General features: G+C 32.8%; 2 protein-coding genes and 1 pseudogene across 2 annotated transcripts; all 3 read right to left on the bottom strand.

Moving 5' to 3' along the window:
• Positions 1 to 52: 52 nt before the first annotated feature.
• On the bottom strand, positions 53 to 1,965 carry LOC111022760 (putative UDP-glucosyl transferase 73B6). Its single transcript, XM_022300007.2, has one exon. It carries the CDS (start codon positions 1,747 to 1,749, stop codon positions 310 to 312), a length of 1,440 nt encoding a protein of 479 aa, XP_022155699.2. The 5' UTR covers positions 1,750 to 1,965; the 3' UTR covers positions 53 to 309.
• A 2,439-nt stretch (positions 1,966 to 4,404) lies between these two features.
• Positions 4,405 to 7,062, bottom strand: LOC111022738 (putative UDP-glucosyl transferase 73B6; annotated as a pseudogene).
• Positions 7,063 to 8,916: 1,854 nt separating this feature from the next.
• On the bottom strand, positions 8,917 to 12,585 carry LEJ1 (Cystathionine beta-synthase (CBS) family protein). The gene is made up of 8 exons (XM_022299958.2): positions 12,352 to 12,585; positions 12,117 to 12,204; positions 11,964 to 12,028; positions 11,474 to 11,522; positions 11,304 to 11,362; positions 11,092 to 11,207; positions 9,236 to 9,293; positions 8,917 to 9,102 (listed from the first exon to the last, which is right to left on the bottom strand). The coding sequence occupies exons 1-8, from the start codon at positions 12,511 to 12,513 to the stop codon at positions 9,034 to 9,036; spliced, it is 666 nt and encodes a 221-aa protein (XP_022155650.1). The 5' UTR covers positions 12,514 to 12,585; the 3' UTR covers positions 8,917 to 9,033.
• Between the last annotated feature and the right edge of the window lie 5,623 nt (positions 12,586 to 18,208).

Genomic DNA, 18,208 nt, shown 5'->3' with positions numbered 1-18,208 from the left:
TTCATGGGTTTATCTCAAAACCAATTGGCAATGAAAAAGAGTAGTCCATGACTATTATAAACCATTGTTAGGTCTCTTTTGTTTTCAACTTGAGATTCTTAACAAAGCTTAGGTATGTATACGACTCATCCATTACTTAAAAGTTGTCACTGGGTTAGAACATTTTTCTTCCTAACTTAATTTTCCTTTCAGTTCGTGCATTTGCTGATTTAAATTCAACATCGCGTATTGACACTCGTATCCTACTACTAGAATTTGGATTTTTATTGGAGATTCTTTGGTATCTTGGAAATCAAATGAAGTCAGATTCTAAATTGTTGAACATTTCAATTCGTTGATTAAAGCATCCAGATCGGAGTATGAAGATCCATTCTCTGCAACTGCCCTCCTCGCCATATTGGCCAACTCTTTAGCTCTGTTTCTCATCTCCTCTGCTTCTTCTCCCTCCATTACTCTCCTTATCCCCTTCTCCACAGCTTCCCTTCCGATGAAATCTCCCACAGTCCTCACCCATTTCTGAACCCCAACTGGAATTCCAATTTTCAACACCTCACTCACCAGTTTCTCATTGTAAAACTGCTCCGCGGCGACCGGCCACGTCACCATCGGAACGCCGGCAGTTACTCCTTCAAGAGTCGAATTCCACCCACAGTGCGTCACGAATCCACCCACCGCCGGATGATCAAGAATCAGAACCTGCGGCGCCCACCCTCTTATGATCATCCCTTTCCCTTCAGTCCTCTGTTCGAATCCTTCCGGTAACCAATTTTGGCCCTCTTCTTCTTCTTCCTCTTTCCCCTTCCGCACCACCCATATGAACTCCTGCGCAGAAGCTTCAAGCCCAATTGCGATCTCCTTCAGCTGATCAGAGTTGAATTTGGCCATGCTTCCAAAACAAACATACACAACCGAATTGGGTTTCTTAGAATCGAGCCATTTCAAGCACTCGTGCTCGTCAATGGCGGATTCCCTCCCTCTATGGGCTTTCTCTTGGGTTTCCTTATTGCATAAAGAAAGTGGGCCAATATGCCACGCCTTTCTTCCCAACACATTCCTGTAGCAATCAGCATACTCTGCCTCCAGCTCGTAAAAACTGTTCACAACAATCCCATAACAATCGGATTCTGACTTCTTAACCCTGTCCAAAAAATCGGTTATTTCATTTGTCACATTCGCTCGAATGAACTCCGGGAGCTGCAATCTGGTGAGATTAATCTCTCCGGGGAGATGAGGGATGAGAAAAGGCTCAGTGTCGGATGAAACACGGTTGTAAGGCTCGTGGATTCGCATGAGTTCAGAAGCAGAGAGGGAGAAAAAACTGGTGCCGTGGAATGTGAGTCTGGGGATCCCGAATTTGGCAGCGACGTCGTCTGTCCAAGGGAAGAACGTGCCGGCCACAAGGCAATTTGGGCGGTGCTCGGACACAGCCTCCTCGAATCGGAGTTGAAGCAAATTCAAAGCAGACATGAATTTGGGGAGCAAATCAGGGGTGAGAATGGAGTCGGCATTTTCACAACCATCTGGCAGGCCTGCTTCTGCAGAAGGGAATTTGAGGAGCAGAAGCTGAATCCGAGATTGAAAGTTGCGAATTGATCTAGAAATGGAGATGGAATTGAGAGGGGTTGTGACGATGGTGATCTTGACGCCACGGGAAGCGAAGAGCTTGGCCATGTCGACCATGGGGATGATGTGGCCGTGAGCCATGAATGGGAACAAGAACATGTGAAGCTGAGTGCTGCCACTGTCCATTACTGCCGTTTCGATTGAAGAAATTAAGAAAACGAGTTGCAGATCGTGAAGAACAGGAAGATGCAGAAGAAGGAAATGGAAGTGGAAATTTATAGAAGTTGAAAGAGATGACTGGAATTGTTTCTTTGCCTTTACAGATGGGTTTTCAGGGCACCAAAATTGCTTTCTAAATTGCTTTTTTTTTTTTTTTCTCTTTTAATGGAATGATTCAATGCATCTTAATTTTATAATAAATCATGGAAGTTGGTTTTGTGTTTCTGACGTCTTAGTTCTTTTTAAAATAATAATATTATTAATAAATGAAGAACTAAGCTTTGATCTCATCCATGTAATTTATTCAGGGTATCTTAAATTATTTGAATTTAGAGGCTGACGAATCACTAATGTCTGAAATTATTATTAAAAAATAAAAATAAAAAATACATATTTTTATCAATATTAAAAAAAAAAGTTAAGCTACCTATTGAAATTTTTGGTGTTATTAATTCTTAATTACTTAAGTTTTTTTTTTCTCAAGAATTGTTGTTAATTGTGATGGTTTTTGTAATTGTACAATATTATTTCTAAAAGTACTTATTATTCTAGTTGTGTTGGATGTTTTTTTATCGACTATTTTCATATATTGTGTCTTTGTTGGACAATGAAATTGAAGACGACCATAACTTTTGAAACATTTTCTAGGAATTTGAAGTGAAAAATTAACAACAAGAAGCTATGATAGCCAACTTATCCAAGGAGATGGAACTAATTTTTTTCCCTTTTTTTTTGTGCAAATTTAAGATTTCTTTATTTGATTTTGATTTTTTTACTTCAAAGTGTCTAATAAACGATTATTTTTTTTAATTTTGCAGTTTAATATATCTTTGTGGGTCTAACATGTCTTTAGACTTTCACACTGTTGTGTCTGATAGATTCCTACACTTTCAATTTTATATTTAATAAGCAAATATTAGTGCAAAATGTAAAGAAACTTAAGAAAATACGAGAAATAAACAATTTGAACCCAACACTAGTGTTGTTTCCTTAAGATAATTTTGTTCTTTCAATGATCCTAAGGTTTATGAACAATTGTCTTCTAGAATAGGACAGATTACCAACCTGTTAGTGCAACACCTAATCATAGAACTCGATGAACAGTGGTATTTAAGTAATCATACAACAAAAGGAGAAGACAATTTTGAGGGAATATTTTTCTGTTTTCAATTACAAACAATGAATCCCGTATGTATAGACTATTTGTGGCCAGTCAAATAATCATACTTTTTCATGTAAAGTTATGTATTTTGATAAAAGAATAACATAACTTTTACAAAAGACAACATTTCATGAAAAGTTAGGATTCTTCATTTTTATTAAAAATAATTTTATTCATAGATTATAGCAATCCACTGCATGAATAAAATTTATTTTAAAGCATGCACTATTACTCAAAAAGAATAACTATGTCAGAATAAGTAGTCTAGGACTTTCAACTTTCCTTAGTAAAAATTATAGAGTTTACATAGCTTATCAGTAGCTATCAGTTCTCATAGATATTCTTTGAAATACTATTAGTTCTCATGTTTGTATTCATTTTGACACTAAATATTGCATGGTTTCATGAGTGTTTTTAGAGAATTAAGTTTCGAAAAATTTTCATAGAAACGGCTCTTTCACAGCCACATAGGTGACTTCTTTAAAGAGCATCCTGGTTCTCATTCTTATAAAAGAACTAAAGAGTCATTAAAAACATATTTCGAAATTGGCACTAATTTAATAATAGGAATGATTAGGAATTTATGATTTCTTCGTAGTGCTCTCCCAAGTTGTATACATAAATTTGTTTTCCTTTTCAACCTAGATCTTAGGATCTCCATTTAATTAGGTTGGGTTACTGTTATGTCAACTCTTATATTATAGGCTTCAAACTTATTCCTATTAAAGACATTTTCACTTGTTCTCTTGTCAAAGCTTTTGTAAGCGGATTCGCAATATTTTTTTTTTGATTTCACGTAATCAATTGATATAATTCAATTGGAGAGAAATTATCTTATGGTATTATGTCTTGATTTACTATTATATGTTACAAGTTGCACTTGAATTCATATTACATTGAATATTATCCACCTTTGGATTTCGAATAAGTAGTATCAAAAATCAAAATTTCATCACTTTATCCTCCTAGTACGAGTGTAACCCGTCATTTTTGATATCTAAATACTCGTATTGACGCTTTCCAATAAGTTTTTCATCGCAAATCTTCTAAATTTACTTATTGTATAGGCTAAGTCCAAAAGTAAGTAAATTTATAAAATCCATTAGACTATCATTTATACAAAATGCTCTAATTGTGCAATACTAAGTCAGAACCTTTTACATAAATGGAGGTTTAATATATATATCAATTACAGTTTCTCGTATTTAACATTTTTTGCTTTTGCAAAACACCCCCACAATTTCGGTTGAGAGAGAAATTCAAATAGGGTACGTGTCGAGCACTAGGGATAAGAGTAAGGTGCACGACCACAAACGATTAGCAATGTACGTTGCGCGTGCGTATGGGCGTGTCACCTCCAAGGTTGTATGGGTAGAACTTCGAGGGCTACAGCCTATCACTTGCGTCTAAGGGGGACAAACCTTCTGATGGAGGAGCAACCTACTGATTGTCGGAGTGTATTAGTCTTTTTCTTCCTCTTTCCCCTTCCTCACCACCCATATGAACTCTTACCCAGAAGCTTCGAGCCCAATTGCGATCTCCTTCAACTGATCAGAGTTGAATTTGGCCATGCTTCCAAAACAAACATACACAACCGAATTGGGTTTCTTAGAATCGAGCCATTTCAAGCACTCGTGCTCGTCAATGGCGGATTCCCTTCCTCTCTGGGCTTTCTCTTGGATTTCCTTATTGCTTAAAGAAAGTGGGCCAATATGCCACGCTTTTCTTCCCAACACATTCCTGTAGCAATCAGCATACTCTGCCTCCAGCTCGTAAAAACTATTCACAACAATCCCGTAACAATCGGATTCTGACTTTTTAACCGTCCAAAAAATCGGTTAGTTCATTTTTCACATTGGCTCGAACCAACTCCGGGAGCTGCAATCTGGTCAAAGTAATCTCTCCGGGGAGATGAGGGATGAGAAAAGGCTTAGTGTCGGATGAAACACGATTGTAAGGCTCGTGGATTCGCATGAGTTCAGAAGCAGAGAGGGAGAAAAAGCCGGTCCCGTGGAAAATGAGCCTTGGGATCCCAAATTTGTCAGCGACATCGTCTGTCCAAAGGAAATGTTGGGAAAAAAATAATATAGATCAATCGATTCTTTTTCTTCGAAAAGGAATTATTTTATTTTCCCATTCTACAGGCTAAAAACAGATAAGTAATAACAATAGATAGGGATAAAAAGCTTAACACCACACAGATTATACTGGTTCGCCCCTATATTGGGACTAGGTCCAATCTTCTTCAAAAAAAACAGGTCCAACTATAGTTGGAAACATTACATCTCACTCAAGATATTACTATCTTGCTTCTAAGTACCTTGACAATAGCTCCCTAGCATTACACAATTGAAAATATTCTCACTAAAACCCACAGGATACAAAATTCTTTTTTTACACACCCCAGAACCACCCAAATTTCCTTATTTGGACTCTGTACCAATAAAACCTTAACAAAAATATTTTAAGAGGTCAAATATCTCCATCCTTATAGGAAAACAATATTGGAAAATAATATCGTAATCCTTATAAGACAATAATATCTACTCCTTCCTGATTGGTAGTAGTGTTTGAAAATCATTTTCCTCGTAGGACACGGATCATCTGTTTTGGCTCCATTATCCCAACAGGAAGAACGTTTCGGCCACAAGGCAATGGGGGCGGTGCTGGGACACAGCCTCCTCAAATTGGGTTCGAAGCAAATTCAAAGCAGACATGAATTTGGGGAGCAAATCAGGGGTGAGAATGGAGTCGGAATTTTCACAACCATCTGGCGGGCCTACTTCTGCAGAAGGGAATTTGAGGAGCAGAAGCTGAATCCGAGATTGGAAGTTGCGAATTGATTTATAAATGGAGATGGAATTAAGAGGAGTTGTGACGATGGTGATCTTGACACCGCGGGAGGCAAAGAGCTTGGCCATGTTGACCATGGGGATGATGTGGCCGTGAGCCAAGAAAGGGAACAAGAACATGTGAAGCTGAGTGCTGTCACTGCCCATTACTACTGTTTCCATTGAAGAAAAATAGTTGCAGATCGTGTAGAAGACGACGATGGAAATGGAAGTGGGAATTTATAGAAGCTGAGAGAGATGAGTGGAATTGTTTCTGGGCCTTTACCGAGTAAGAAATTTGGGTTTTCATGGCATGAAAATTGTTTTCTAAATTGATTTTTCCCTTCTTTTTTAATGGAATGATTCATAGCAACTTAATTTTATAAATAAATAAATTTGGAAATTGGTTTTTTATTTTTGAAAGGGAATTTTATTAAGAAATAAACTTGCCATGTGGGCTACAATTGATGTTGAGAAACATGTATAAGTCAGGATGGAAAATTGAGAACCAAAAGGAAGAGGACACTTCAGCAAAAAGATGTTGCAAACTCCACACATCCAAGATTCAATTTAACTCATCAAATAGAGTTGTTTCTTCTCAATTCACCTGCTTGATGGCCGTTAAACAATCTGATTCTAAAGGATAAGGCAAACTGTAAACCTTCTAGAATTGCTCGAATTTCAGCAAGCAAAGGATTGTGCAAAGCAGGGATATGTACAGAAGAAGCCGCGATAATGTTGCCAAAAGAGTCTCGGATGATTATACCCACGCCGCGATAATGTTGCAGCATCGACGCAAAGTGAAACCAGACTCGACGCTGATGGGTTCCAACTGAGCGACAGAAGGTGCACGCTAGAAATGATAGGTCGCCGATTTAAGCCCTGTGCCGAGATATACGAGGAAGCATAATCTGAGATCCACACACATTTTGCCTTAGTAGGGGGAAGCTGCTTCGGTTGACGAAGAAGGTTTTAGTCATTCCACAAAGCCCAACAGATAATAGCGGTTAGATTTTTGTTTTCAGAATCAAGCTTTTCAATGGTGTCTGCCCAGATTTCTTTGAATTCTAGGTTGGAGTCACTAAAGGGAATAAGTTCCTCCGAATTGATGGTGCCCTCTTACAAAGGAAATTGGTTTTGTATTATACTAAGTAATTATATATATGCTTATGATTCCATTTACAATTTTAGTAAGGGATTTTGATTTTGATTTCAAAAAAATTTTGGTGAGTAGCAAGATTGTCATAATAATCATGCAAATTGGTTTTCTATTGTTGAAAGAATGATGATGAGTATACTTTGTTATATATTTTGATTCCTATACTTTGGTTTGAATTTATATTTATATTTTTCTTTTTCTAGTAATCTTTTAAGAGTTTGGGCATGAGGATTGAATAGAAGACAACGTGATGACGTAAGCAGTTGCGTCATGCAGCATGCCCGCTAACTTATTATTGATGTTCCGAGTAGAGTACCAACACACACAAAAAGTCAAAAACCCCACACTTGGGACCACAACCACGTGCCTTCTCGACGTTGACTGCTTTTTTTTCTTTTTATAAAATAAATTTTGGTCTCTTATTCTTGTGAATTTTAAAATCGGCATTTTTTTGTCCATGAGATTCAATATATATGCTTTGTTTTTTGTTCCTCTAAAATACTTATTCAAATTGAGATAATTGTTCTCGTTAATATACCAGAGATATTCTTATATGAACTTTGTTTGACATTTGCCAAAAAAATATGAGATTTTGTTTTGCTCTCCAACATAATGTACCCACTAGCTATCACCCAGGAATCTTTGTCCATATTTGAAACATTAAAAGCGTTCCTCATTCGATATCTTGACAAGGAACGTTCATTCCTCATTCTAGATCATGACAAGGAGTTCGTTCTTCGTTGGACTAGAACAGGAAGCTACTGTTCCTATGGATCTACATGCTACTGTTCCTATGGATCTACATTTCATGCTCCAAACTTCTTTGCGTTTGTGAGGGAACGCAAACAAAGTCTCACATTTATTAGAAAAGGGAATGTTCCATGATATATAAAAGAGGACAATTATCTCCATTGGTACGAGGTATTTTTAGTAAAACCAACAGTAAAGTCGTGAGGGTTATGTCAAAAACGGATAATTTCATACCATTTTGGAGATAGTTGGGGTCGCCATCGAGTGTAAAGGCAGAAGGGAGCTTGACTGCAAGACTCACCCGTCGATACACTGGCTAAGGCTGGCTTAGATGGACTTGACTTAGACGGCTTAATAGATGGCTTAATCTGCAAGGTTCAGATCGAAGGTCTTGGCGAGACGGCCCATGAATCTCGAGAATCGAGCCTGGGGCTTGAAGACCCTACCGCATTTCAGTCGCTCACACTAGTTCGACCTATAGAAAAGATCATCAGAGTGGAGACAACTCATTTATGATTCCAACCGAGAAGACTAGTAAAAGAAAGGATCAAGAATGTCATATATTTCAGGAGCTAAATCGGTCCAGCATCGACTCTTCTGGATCTCCAAAGATCAAAAAATTGAATAATTCTCCTGCATGAACGTCGACTTATGCTAGTCGTCGGCCGCCGAGTGACAAGAACAAGCAGGAGTCGACGGCTATTTTTAACAACTTCTAATTTTGATTTGGTATTTGATCATTTGTTTATCATCAGTTGATTGAGTGCCTTTTATACTTGACTATTTCGAGGACAAATAATACATTTGATGCAGACAAGTTTAGTCAACTTATTTCTAAGTTTTGTTAATTGAATATGTCTACAACTCTTCACTGACTGCATATTACTTAAAGTTGTCACTAGTTAGAGCATTTTTCTTCCTAACTTTTTTTTTAATTTATTTTCAGCTTCGTGCATTTGCTAATTCAAATTGAACATCGTGTATTGACACTCGATGTCTTTGTAGATGTCTTTGTACATGTAGATTGCGGGTTTTATTTTTGTGGACATGGGTATTAAATAAATTTAAAACCCCGCAAATGCTTGTAAATATTGAATTGATCAATTTAGAGGTCAGCCACTCTAAAAAAAATAAAGTAGAAAATGAAGTTCCTTAAAATGAAATCACATTCTTGAACAAAGAAAAATGAATCATATGTGGCTTATAATTAATATAGCAAATAATGCTATAAATGGGTCAAAATTTATGCGTATATTAATTTTTGGGAAATGAATTTGTAATTCCTCCTATATCTATAAATACATTCTTCTAAAGGTAGTCTTTTCAACGGTGTGTCTTCTGAATCATATTTAAGTTTGAGTACGTTTCATGATCTGCAGACCCGCTTTTACTATGTCTTCTCTGGTAATGTTCCCCACCTTCCAAAGAAACAATTTGGTAAAAAGAAACCCATAAGTTTTGATATGAAAAAATACAAGTACTGCTCTTTTGATGGAAAGGGAAAATGGGAGAGAAGAAGATTAAAAAAAAAAAAAAATTAAAAAAAGTTACCAGCTTCCCATCACAGTCTACCACCGGCAAACTATGGAACTTTGTTTCGAGCAACAGCCTATATCACAGTGAAAAAAAAAAGATATATTAGTTGCGTTACAAATTTGATCTCTAAACTTTTCATATTCATATAAACAAGGTTAAATAATATTAAATATTTTGTCAAACATTTTAAAGAAGTTTTTTCTCTCTCTTTTTTTCTAAGGATTGAAGTCACTAAAAATCGTGGAAGTTTTCTTTGAGAATTGAATTCACCATAAGCTGTGTGAGATTGAACACTTTATCCAAAGTCAAGATGCAACAAAACTGTAGCTACTAGATTATCACTTTATCCAAAACCAAGATGTTGATAAATTTTTGACCACTTGATGATACACTATGTTCAAGATTAATATGTGGCATATTTGTAGTCATCGAAATTTATTTGATGGCCAAGTATGTTTTGTGCAAGTGTGAAGTTTGGTGAGATAAAGATAGAGAGAGCTTCTTCCTATGAAAAATTTTGTTCATATACCTAATTCGTTTATGTGCCGTTTGATTTTCGGGAATGTAGATGATCGGCATCTAGAGATGCCTAGAATTTTAAATATATGAAATATTAGATGTCTGGCATCTTCAGATAACCACGTTAGTCACGTTTGTTTTGTAGGATTGTTAAATTTATAGAATGTTCCAAAAATACCCTCACAAATATTTATATAATTTATAAATTCATCTAATATAATAGATTTATATATTTGAATTAATTTAATATTTTTATTTTTTATATGTTATTTTGTAGAACAAATTAATTCATTATTAATTTAATATAAGTTTCATTTTCAACTTTAATAGTTTCAAAAAATGACAGTTATATAATTTATATTATCTTGGGTAAAATTTATTAATCATATCATCACATTATATTTTTTTTTAAGAGGAAAAATATCACGGGTATGTTAGCTGTAAAAAAATTGTTGTTTTACAATTATATATTTATGATAATAAATATTATTAATAATGTAATTCCTTCACAATATTAAAATAAATTGATATATTATATAATTTAATTGTAGTTTATTTTACATCTAAATCTAATGTACAAATATACTTATATAAAGTTATTTATTAAACGATGAGTATATTAATTTATTTTTATTATAAATTTAAAAACAAAAATAAAGAAATATTTTAGGAAAATTTAAAAAAAAATTGATGAGAGAAAATATATAAAGAAAAAAATAGAGGGCAAAAATGTAAAAGATGGATACCCTCAACAAGGGAATCTTGGAAACCCGTGTTTCAAAAGGGTATCAAAAAATCGTAAAATGTCTCTCGTATAGACATCTTAGGATACCCAGACATCTCGAGATACCCGAGTATGCAAAACAAACGTGGGAATCCAGATGCCCGTCTTACGGGAATCTTGGATTCCCACGAAACAAACGACCCCTTAGGGTTTTCCAAGTAAAATTATGTGTCATATTCTTCCCCTTCTTCTTCTTCATGACTTTTTCTCAATTTATTTTAGCTGTGATCCTACTCTATTCGATCTCAACCATTTTCACAACAAAGAAGAGTTAATAAGATTCAACTGTCAAGGATCTTACATTGAAAAGATAAAAATTCTAACAAAGATTTATAATATAAATGAGCTGCTCCTCTCATAACCAATAATTTTGAGATGAAATGACTACAACACCAACAAAGATCATGAGTTATCATGTCAGACTACCGGTCAAAATGACTCAGGACCATTTATGACTTTTTTTTCTTAATTTTAGAGACTAAAAATGTATTTTAAGAATCTTCAAAACACTACATTCAAATCTAAATCTGATTAACCAAAAAGTGTATTTTGAACTAAATTAAAATACCTGGCAGCATTTTCCAAGTCTGTGGTTTCACGAACAACCAATGGAGCAGGCGTCATCAAATCTCCAATAACTTCCCCGTTGGTCTTGCTTACCAATTTCTGTATCTCCTTGAAGCTCTGCCAATATTCAATCAAATTTAAAAATCATTCTAATTATTAACAATATATAAGTTAAATTGGATAAAATGGCAGAGTAAAAAAAATCTGACTTACTTTCCAGCTAATGTTGACATCTGGAAATATATTAGTCTCCCAGTCCCCACCACCTACACCTAAAAAATATATATATTAAACTATAATTATTTCAGTTTTTTAATTTCTGTATTTATTTCATTTTCATTAATCACTACTATAGTTTATTGAAATATTAAATATTTATGTACCTGAAATGGAGTCCACGGCTAACAAGTCGTAATCTGAAACAACACCCACCTGTATCATCAAATATAATCAATTAATAGTCAAATAAAGCATAGTTTAGTTGTAATTGACATATATTTGATTGTGAGTTCGATCGCTCACAACTAACAGTTTAGTCCCCGACCTTTAAAAAATGGTTCTAAAACATCCCTGAAGTCAAACTTCTATTAGTATATTTAACGAAATGTTGTAGTTTGAAGCATTATGAAGTTCACTCATCAATTTAACTGCCACGTCATTTTATGTTAAATATACTAATAGAAGTTGGACTCATGGATCTTTTAGAACTATTTTTTATAGGTTAGAGATCAAATTGTTCCGTTTTTAAACTTACAGACCAAATAGAAATTGGACTAAAAGTGTATTTTATAAAAAAACAAAAAAAACAAAAAAAAAACTTGTACTCTTGAAATAACTTATATTTAAAAGAAAATGAAATAGGGGTAAAATTACCAGTTTCCAGTCGCCGTCAACTACAGGGAACCCAGATAATTTGTTCTCTACAAGAACCTCCAATGCTGTTTCGTTTAAACACAGACTTATAATCAAGAAAAAAGACCAAATTCTAGCAGAAAATACAATAAATTAAATCATAATCCTAGATACCTTCGTCGATGGTCGTAGAAGGCTTCACGACCTGCAGATTCCCCTTCTTCGTCATGAAATCCCCAACCGTATACGATCCACTTCTTGACTGAAAACAATATCAAACCAATCATTTCAAATCTCAAATATCAAATCGCTGCAAAATTACAACAAAACAAACAGAGAGAATTTGCGTTTTCCCGAAACTTATGAAATTGGAAATAGATATATGATTCTAATCGACAGCGTAGCGTACCGGCGCAGAATTGGCGATGCGGTGGCCGGAAAGTGCCGAAACGACGGACGGAGACCGATTCGATGACGGTGAAAAGGCGGCGGAGGATCGGAAACGCCTCTGCAACGGCCGTGAATTAGGAAGAAGCGCGGGAGGAACATAGGGCGTGGAAATCGAGGCCATTTTTTCTTTTGCCGCCGAGATTCGTAAAAGAATTTTAAAAAATGATATTAATGAAAAATATTGAATTTATAATTTATTTATATAGAAGAGAAGAGGGGAACGGCGACCGCCGACTCCGTTGAAATGGGAAACGGAATTTTAATAAATCAAATTCTAATAGTAATTTGCTTTCGGGGGGAAGCTGAGCGAACGAGTGGGATTCTGCCACGTCGGCAGTAGTAGTTTCTGTTTGACTTCTCACGCGCTCATTACGGGTTTGAGGGCCCACACACTTGCCTCTCTCCTCGGACCTTTGCTCATCATTAAACAAGGTTTGACTTTTTTTTTTTGGATCGAGGAAAATGGATTATAAAGTAATTAATTACTCCGAAGTCCAATCAATTAATTCACCTTCTTTAGGCTCGTAGGTTTTTGGAAAATATCTAGAATTGTAGTCATCCACTAAGGATTCAAAACTATCGTGAATAATATTACTAAAATATCAAAACGTAAAAGTTTCTATCTTTTAATTAATAATAAATTTAAATATGTTCGCTTCATTCAAAATTAAATTTTGACAAATTTACAAATCAACTTAATATTTGTAATTCAGTTTGAATAGATTTAATTAATCAAATTTTGTGAGTGGTTAGATGCTATTTAACACATCTAATATTATGTTGTACTATGTGATATCAAAATTAATCAAAATGATGTTTTCTTTTACCAGTCAACAAACTAAATAGAAAATTCTAGAAGGAAAGTGTTTTTTTTTTATATTTATTTTATGTTTTCAAAAATCAAGTTCATAAATTGAACGGCAAGCAAATGAGGAAATTGAAGTGAAAAAGACCAATTTTTGTCATATTAGGGAAAAATTAGTTCCAAATAAAACACCAGTTTTAAATGTTTTGAAATTGAATAGTATATATGCAAGTTGCATGGTATTCTTTTTCCATACTCCAACCCTAGATCTGACTGTGTTTGAATTTATAAATTTTTTAGAGCCAGTTAAATAATCACCCACCTTTAATTTAAGTTTAGTTTCAATTAGTTTTTATAATTCTAAAAAATTTTAATTGGTTTTCATGGCATGAGATTAATTTCAATGTGCTTGGTGTAATTTTAAAATGTTTAAGTTGGTCATTATAATTTGGACAAACCTCACGAAAAGTCCTTGTTTGATCAAGATTTCAACTAAGTCTGCAAAATTCGACTCGGGCGATGACTGGTTCTTGAGGCAAGCTGACGTGCTAGCAAGTAGGATACCTGCAAAAAAAAAAAAATAAGCATTCCGACGCTAAAGTCAGTAGCTGGCTGATCTATACTCGAGAAAGAATATATATTTTTGCATACCTGAAAATGACGCAGGAGATCTCTATTTATAGGCTGAACTTCCAACCAGGGATCCGACAAGAGCGTCCAATGGCTGTCCAACAGCTCAAGAATCATGGCATGTTGTCGTAAAATGTGTCGAAGATCACGAAGTGCCCTTTGATCAACTCAGCCGATAACTCAGGTGACCGAAATGAAAGATGTTAGTTCAACTCAACTTGTAGCCAACGTAAAAAGTGGGTCATCTCACCTCTTTAGCGAGGTCTAAAGTTATCATCCTTTCAACGAATCTCTAAGTTGATTCATCACCTTATCAGAGGTTGCGAACGGTGTGTGAGAAATTAACCTCCAACAGTCTTCTTTTTTTTCCTTTTTTTTTTTTACAGATAGTTCCGTGAAAAAGAAAAAAAAAGGGAAAAGCAGAGAGCTTTGAGTGGGTAGAAAACTGTTAGAGAGTTTATAAAATTTAACCAATCCATAGAAAAGAAAAATTGAATCTACACTGAAACTATATGAATCAATAATTTGGAATTTAACCTAAAAAGCCCTTACATGAATAAAAGTGTCTCTAGAGAGAGTAGAATTAGTGATTTAAAAAAAGTTGATTTAAATATAATTACTTTTTCAAAATCATACCATTCAAGTGATGCCTTAAAAATCAATTTAAAATAATTTTAGAGTGTGTTTCGGAGTGATTTTAGCCAAAAATCATTTTTGCCATCATTAAAATCACCATTGATTATGTCTGGCAAGTTAAAAAATTGATTTTAAGAAAGTTTAAAATCACTCTACATTGATTTTCTTGGGAGGTGGTTTTGGAAAATCAATTATATTTAAATATCTTCTTTCAAATTCATTGTTAAGTGATTTTGACCATGACAAAAGTGATTTTATTTTTAGCCATGCCAAAATCACTTCAAAACACACCATAATTATTAAAGTTAATATTATTTTTTCGGTTGATTTAATAGAAGTTATTATAGCAATTTTACGACTTGAAAGTTTTTTTTTTTTTAATTTCATTTTAAGCTAATTCAATAATTTAATCAAATGGTTAGTCTCGAAAATTTAATACATAAATGTTATTAAGGACTTAATGCAAAAGGTATATATCACGAATATATTTTGGAAAAAATGGTATACTAACCAGTAACCACATTTCACTTCAAATTAAATACAGGCAATTCATCGAAGTTCCAAACTTACATAAAAGCAATATATAAATTCAATTCTCTAAAGGAAAGATATATATGAATGATAGATATTTTAATTCCTCTAAAAAAATGATAAATTCTAATAAATTCTTAACAAACAAGTTATGAGAAAAAAAAATCAAGTCAAGTAATTAGTACGCAAAGTCAATGATAAATTGATAATCATATTCAATAATTAAATTTAAAATAATATAAACAAAATAAATACTTGTGATAGGGGTTGAGAACATAGTATGCCTCGAACAATTTATTAACAAATTTATTGGGTTTTTTTAAAAAATAAAATATACACATGAACGGTATGAAACCATTTTGGAAGAGATACTGATCATGTTTTGTAAAGGGCATCACATAAATGATCAGGTGGAATATCAATACGATGTTATCTTCCATGTGGCCATGTTATCCGATTTTGCTATTCGATGCCCATTAATACCTAATAAATACATGAATTAGTATTATGTTGTTATATTCCACGTGGATGCATTAGAGTTTATAATCGCAGATCGTGACATAAGACGAGATGAATATCTACCTAACAAATGATATATTCCAATTCAAATATACGAGGTCAACCTAGTCAATACATAACAGAGTCATTAGTTTGATGGATTATTTAAACATTTTGAAAACTCATAAATTAAAAGTGCACAATTTTGAAGCACAGCGATGAAAGTGAAACTAGAACGTAATTTAGTCTCATATATAACCCTGCAAGAGACAAAGTCTCCAGTTTGATTGGGCATGTTTTCGGCCCATCCTCCAAAGGGCCCAAAGGCTTGGATGCGAGCTATTAGCTAATATAGCCCAGTTTAAGAATATTAACAAGTTAAAAATTTATAAAACTAGTTTAAATAAATTTTCTCACATTTTCTATCTTAAAATTTTAGCTTAAAGAAAAAAAAAACTCTTACACTTTTCCATTTATTTCAAAAGTATATTTCTTATTTTAAGACTTTCAATATTACTATTAACCTTTCATAAATATTTAAAAAATTAAATATCATTTGAACAAACGTTAGTCAATATTTTTAACGAACAATTGACATGGTAGAATTTGGATCAAACTCATCCTTAAATGTCTAGTTGTGCTATGTAAGTTCAAATCAAGGATATTTTAGATCAATTATTTAGGTTGAGAACAATAATAAAATTGTTAAATTTTAGAGGCCAAATTAAAAAAATATATTGATAGTTAAAAAAATGAAAAATATATTTTACCGTATCCCAACTCTGATTTTTAAAAAATCAAAATAACATTCATTTGAAACCAGGGGTGGAAAATGGACATCATTTAATGGAGCTTCATCTTTAAACATTTCTTATTCTTTAAAAATGTAATTAGACTTAAAATATATAAAATTGTCTATATTCTTTTTTCAACTCTATTTGTTAAAAATACAATCCATTTTAAATGGATATGAGGTTTTTTTTTTAGTTACAAATGGAAATGATAAAAAGAAAAACAAAATGTTATAGGAACAATATTTAAGTGCTTACTGTGAGGACCAATCTTTTTTCGACACCCATTAAATAATTAAGTAGGAGAGAGAAATGCAGATGAATATATATATATATATATATATATATATATATAATTATCAAATGTTTGTTGAGATTACGTTGAAGGATAAATATATAGTATTCTTAATATTATAGCAGCACTCGCATAACAATAGAGTTGAGTTTTACAACTAAAATTATTTCGAAAATTAAGAATCATATTCTTCTTTTTTTGGCTCAAGTCATTTTAGGGGTTATATGCTACTCTTTTAAAGCTTCATCCTATATAAATATTCTTGTACAAAAGTATAGAGATTCTTATGCATAAAGAATAAACTCAAAAAGAGTAAAAAGACAAAGAAGATAGATTATTAAAAAAAAAAATAGACAGCAAAATGGAGTATTTGATTGGACAAGTTTTGAAGTAAATATTTTGAATCTAAGTTATTCCGACTTGTTTGATTACATTAAGGGCCCGTTTAATAATATTCTTGTTTCTTGTTTCCGTTTCTTCATTTTTAATAAAGAAAAATAAATTACATGACCCTAATATCCATGAATTCAAAAGCATGATAAAACAATCTTTTTATTTATGTTTTGGAACAAATTGGAAATGAGAACAAGAAAAAAGAAACTTTTGTTTGGGTTGTTTCCAAAATTTCTATACAATTTTGAGAATGTTTCAAAAAAAGAAGAAACAAAAAACATAGTTAGTAGTAAAATACTTAAGTTTCTTAAGAAAATTGGAACCGAGAAACAAGAAACTGGAACGTTACCTAATGGGCCCTAAGTTTCTTGTTTCTCATTTCCTATTTTTTATTTTTCGTTTCTTTTTTTCAAAAAAAAAAATATAACTACATTTAGTAATCCTTTATTGTTCTAAAAAAATTATATTAAAAAATAAAATTTTATATGAAATTTAATTTTTCACCTTAAATATATTTTTATTTATTTATTTGATATTTATTATATTTTTTTAATAATGCTTTTACCTATATATTTTATATAAAACTAGAAACATGAATAAACAACAAAATCTCTTCTAAAAGTTCTACACAATTTTAAAAATGGTTCTTAAAAGTAGCCATATACTTGTGTTCCTAAAAATCTAAAAACAAAAAACACGAAACGTTAGAAAACAAGTCATAAATAATTCATTATATTACTTTTAGTTACCTCATTCTCTAATTTTAACAGTTCTTTTTTTTTTTAATTTTATGATAAATTAACTTTTTTTTATTTAGTTTATTACGATGTGTTTATTGGTTAGCTCCACGAACTTAAATATCAGATTTTATTTAATCCTAGCAATTGAAAAGGTAATATTCTAGTCCCTTAAATTTAAAAAATTGTTCTCCATGAAGGCATTGTGTTCCTCACTGCTACTTTAGTTGCATAATTTCTCCAATTTCCTTTATTAGGGTTCTAAGCTGTGGGGAAACCAAAATAAAGTTCCATGATAAGAAAGAAAAAAGGTAAAGAGACTCACTTAAGCAAACTATAATATAAAATTAATAAATTTTGACCAACGATTTAAGGTTAATCCTGTCAACATTGTTCATAAATGGTATAAGCTATTTAAAAATATTAGTGAGTAACATTAGCGATGCGTGTTAAATTTATTGTTTTATTATTATTAAGAATTAATAAATCACCACTAAATC

Source organism: Momordica charantia (assembly GCF_013281855.1).
Source record: "Momordica charantia cultivar OHB3-1 chromosome 4 unlocalized genomic scaffold, Mcharantia_2.0 BLBB01000004.1, whole genome shotgun sequence".
Classification (NCBI taxonomy): Eukaryota; Viridiplantae; Streptophyta; class Magnoliopsida; order Cucurbitales; family Cucurbitaceae; genus Momordica; species Momordica charantia.
The sequence above is the reverse complement of the archived record's forward strand: the minus strand, read 5'-3'. Positions and strand labels throughout refer to the sequence as shown.